The following is a 3,873-nucleotide window of genomic DNA, read 5'->3' as shown; positions in this document are numbered from 1 at the left end:
TCTTGCCATTGTCTTGCCATTGTTTTGGTTAGCGAAAGCAACGGCGACAACGGCGACAACGGCGACAGCGAAAGCGACCGCAACTCTGTTCAACGAAACGGCACCGTTTGAAGGCCCGGCAGCACCAGCAGGTACATCAGCGGCAGGGGTTGTTGGAGTAACCATAGGAGAACCTGCGGGAGAATTGCCAGCAACGGGAGGTACCTCGGCAGTTGGTGGAGTTGCAGCAGCGGTTGGTGGTTTAGTTACGGGAGACAACGGGGATTTGGCTGGAGCGGAAGCGGGGGATTGAGCTACGGCGACAACCGTAGGAGAACCTGTGGGAGAATCGCCAGCAACGGGAGGTACCTCGGCGGGTGGTGGAGTTGCAGCGGCAGTTGGTCGTTTAGTTACAATGAAACGTGCAACAACGAAAAGTGCAACGATTAGTAGGCTTGCCATTGTTTTGGTTAGGGATTAATAATGGTGATTAAAATGTTGATGATTTGAAGTGTTTGTTGTAGGAAATGTGAAAATGAGCAGGGGTTTATATAGAAGGGAGTTCTGGAATAAGTCAAATATAATTGGGTGTTAATATTCTTATTAGTCCACATAACGAAGTACTCTATCTTGATTTTAAATAAAATTATAGTAATTGATTCTTTTTTCATTGTAATTGTCAAGAAGATTAATCAAACAGAAGGAAATTTCATGGAATGTGTTTCAAGGTCTACTATAAAAGGTTGATTCGTAAATGGATTTTAAGTGGAAATACGACTGAGTTATTGTTATGGTCAACTTTTATTTTTGGGTGGTCTTCCAGGTTGAGGTGGTAATCGGGTCTCTTGGATTGGTTATAGGTCAGGTCAAAGCGGGTCGGGTCATATCGAATTCGGGTTATGTCAGGCTAGTGACGGGTTCGGGTCGGTTCGGTTCATGTCGGGTCATCTTCGGGCAGGTCATTAACGGTTGGCAAATAGTCCACATAATGAATACTCTATCTTGATTTTAAATAAAATAATTGTAGATTCTTTTTTCATTGTAACTGCCAAGAAGAAGGTTAATCAAACAGGAGGAAATTTCATGGGATGTGTTTCAAGGTCTACTATTATATAAGGTTGATTAGTAAATGGATTTGACTGGAAATAGGATTAAGTTATAGTTATGGTCAACTTTTACTTTTGGCTGGTCTTTCAGGCGATACTTTCACCATATTTTTCTTCACGTAAACACGATTTTTTTTTTGACGAAAAAATTTATTTCCGTAATTTATTTTCGTAACAAATCTAGTTTAATACAGAGTACTTTTCATTATATTTAGGAAAAATTACAAATAACCACCACGTATTTGCGTTTTTTTACAAATTACCACTACGTATTTGCGTTTTTACAAATAACACCCAAACTTCAACGTATATTCCCAAATCACCACCGTATTTTTACCCCGAACACCTTTTTTTCATATTTCCCGACTTGTTAAGTGACGATTTACGTGAAATTCCAAGACTACCCTCGTTGCTTACACTTACCTACATATTGATTCAATACATTTCATTTTACTCTAACCCTAAACCCCCAAATTACTAATCTCATCCCCAATTCAATCAATAATTTGGGGTATTCATCATCTCTTTCGCTAAATCAATCGATCCCTCACTATAAACCTTAATTCAGTCGATTAATCAACCACCCAAAACAAATCGATTAATCGATTGTATCCTAATTCAGTCGATTCAATTGGTATTTTGCACCTCTCACTTTGCCCTGCTTCCGTACTCGTGTGATAACAAAGATCCTTGTTGTTGTGTCTCTTAATTCACACCAAATTATCCAGATTGAAATCCCCAAATTTTGTGTACAATAAGACAAATAGCAGATTTTTGGCGTAATAATTCTTGTCTACCAAACATGTTCATTTATCTGTAAGATATTTAATCTTCTATATGCATGTTTAATTACTGAAATAATCATACAATAAACTAAATAGCGGAAGCGATAAATAAAGATCAAGAATTAAACCTCCAGCCATTGCTAATCAGTATTCCTGAACAGCTTTTAAATCCCGAATAAAAAAATAAACCCGTTTCCGATATAAACCCTGCTGCTGTAAAACCCGTCTGCCTTTCTTTTGATTTCGGTTCCGAACTCTCACACTCACAATATAGATGGTGTAGTTCTTAATGGAGAGTGAATTCAGTGACCTTGTTAATCAGAAATTATGTTGTATTTATACTGATTTTTCCATCAAAAATCAGTTGCAAAAACATGGAGAGTGGAGTGGTGGTCAACTGAAATAAGGGAGACAAAATAGGGCAGTTTTTGTCATGGTTTTGACTGCCAGATTAAATGGGCCACAACTTTAGTATTTTCCATAACTGAAAATCTAACATTCTCCCACTTGGCCCATTTGCGCAAGAGAAACTTCATGTACGAATCATATCGATGAATTCTCTAGAGCGAGAATTAATCTTCCATGTATTACGATACACTTAGTCTCTCACCACTCACACTTAACTTAATTAATAAACCATATGTTTACTCTAGGTCAAAATATAATGATATTTCTCAATAAAATAAATAACTAAAGTATGTACGTACATAATCCGAAATGAGAAAATATCCAACTAAATGAAAAATTTCAATACAATAAATAAATGTATCACATTATGGAACCAAGTCCCATATTCACTACATGACCCTTGAAACCTTTAGGTGGCATGCCTTTAGTCAAGGGATCAGCAATCATTAATTCAGTGCTAATGTGTTCTATGATCACTTTCTTTTCCTGAACACGCTCTTTTATGGCCAGATATTTAATGTCGATGTGTTTACTTCGACTTCCACTTCTGTTATTCTTAGCCATAAATACCGCAGCTGAATTATCACAATACATTCGAATTGGCCGAGTAATAGAGTCAACGACTCTTAGCCCAGATATGAAACCTTTTAGCCATACACCATGTGAGGTAGCCTCGAAACAAGAAACGGACTCGGCCTCCATAGTAGAAGTGGCTGTCAATGTCTGCTTAGTACTCCTCCAGGAGACAGCTCCGTCAGCTAGCATAAACACATATCCTGACGTGGATTTTCGTGAATCAATGCAGCCAGCAAAGTCTCAGTCGGAGTACCCCGCCACTTCAAGACTATCAGTCCGTCTATACATAAGCATGTAATCTTTCGTACCCTGAAGGTACCTCAACACTTTCTTTGCAGCCTTCCAGTGATCAGAACCTGGGTTACTCTGATATCTGCCTAATACTCCAACAGCATATGCAATGTCAGGTCTGGTACAGACTTGAGCATACATAATGCTACCAACAGCTGAAGCATATGGAACATTTTTCATTTGTTCCCTTTCTAAATCATTCCTGGGACACTAGTCTAAACTGAATCGGTCACCTTTTACAATAGGTGCTACACTTGGCGAACAATCTTTCATTCTGAACCTTTCAAGCACTTTATTGATATAGGCCTCCTGAGACAAGCCTAAAATGCCTCGGGATCTATCTCTATGGATCTTAATGCCAATGACATAAGATGCCTCGCCCATATCTTTCATATCAAAGTTATTTGAAAGAAATTGTTTCACCTCATATAGAAACCCATTATCATTGGTTGCTAGCAAAATGTCATCCACGTATAATACAAGGAAACAAATCTTACTCCCACTAACCTTAAGGTATATGCATTGGTCCATGATATTTTCTTCAAAACCGAATGAAGAAATTACTTCATGGAACTTCTTATACCATTGACGGGAGGCTTGTTTCAAACCGTATATGGATTTATTTAGCTTACAAACCAAATGCTCACCATCTTTAGAGGAGAATCCTTCAGGTTGTATCATGTAAACCTCTTCCTCTAAATTGCCATTAAGAAATGTCGTTTTCACAT

General features: G+C 38.2%; 1 protein-coding gene across 1 annotated transcript; it reads right to left on the bottom strand.

The window, feature by feature from the left end:
* Positions 1-2,638: 2,638 nt before the first annotated feature.
* LOC141607233 (secreted RxLR effector protein 161-like) lies at positions 2,639-3,325 on the bottom strand. The gene is made up of 2 exons (XM_074426594.1): positions 3,163-3,325; positions 2,639-3,054 (listed from the first exon to the last, which is right to left on the bottom strand). Exons 1-2 carry the CDS (start codon positions 3,323-3,325, stop codon positions 2,639-2,641), a joined length of 579 nt encoding a protein of 192 aa, XP_074282695.1.
* Positions 3,326-3,873: the final 548 nt, after the last annotated feature.

The sequence above is a fragment of the Silene latifolia genome, chromosome 10 (genome assembly GCF_048544455.1).
Source record: "Silene latifolia isolate original U9 population chromosome 10, ASM4854445v1, whole genome shotgun sequence".
Classification (NCBI taxonomy): domain Eukaryota; kingdom Viridiplantae; phylum Streptophyta; class Magnoliopsida; order Caryophyllales; family Caryophyllaceae; genus Silene; species Silene latifolia.
Note: the sequence above shows the minus strand (reverse complement) of the source record. Positions and strands in the feature narration are given on the sequence as shown.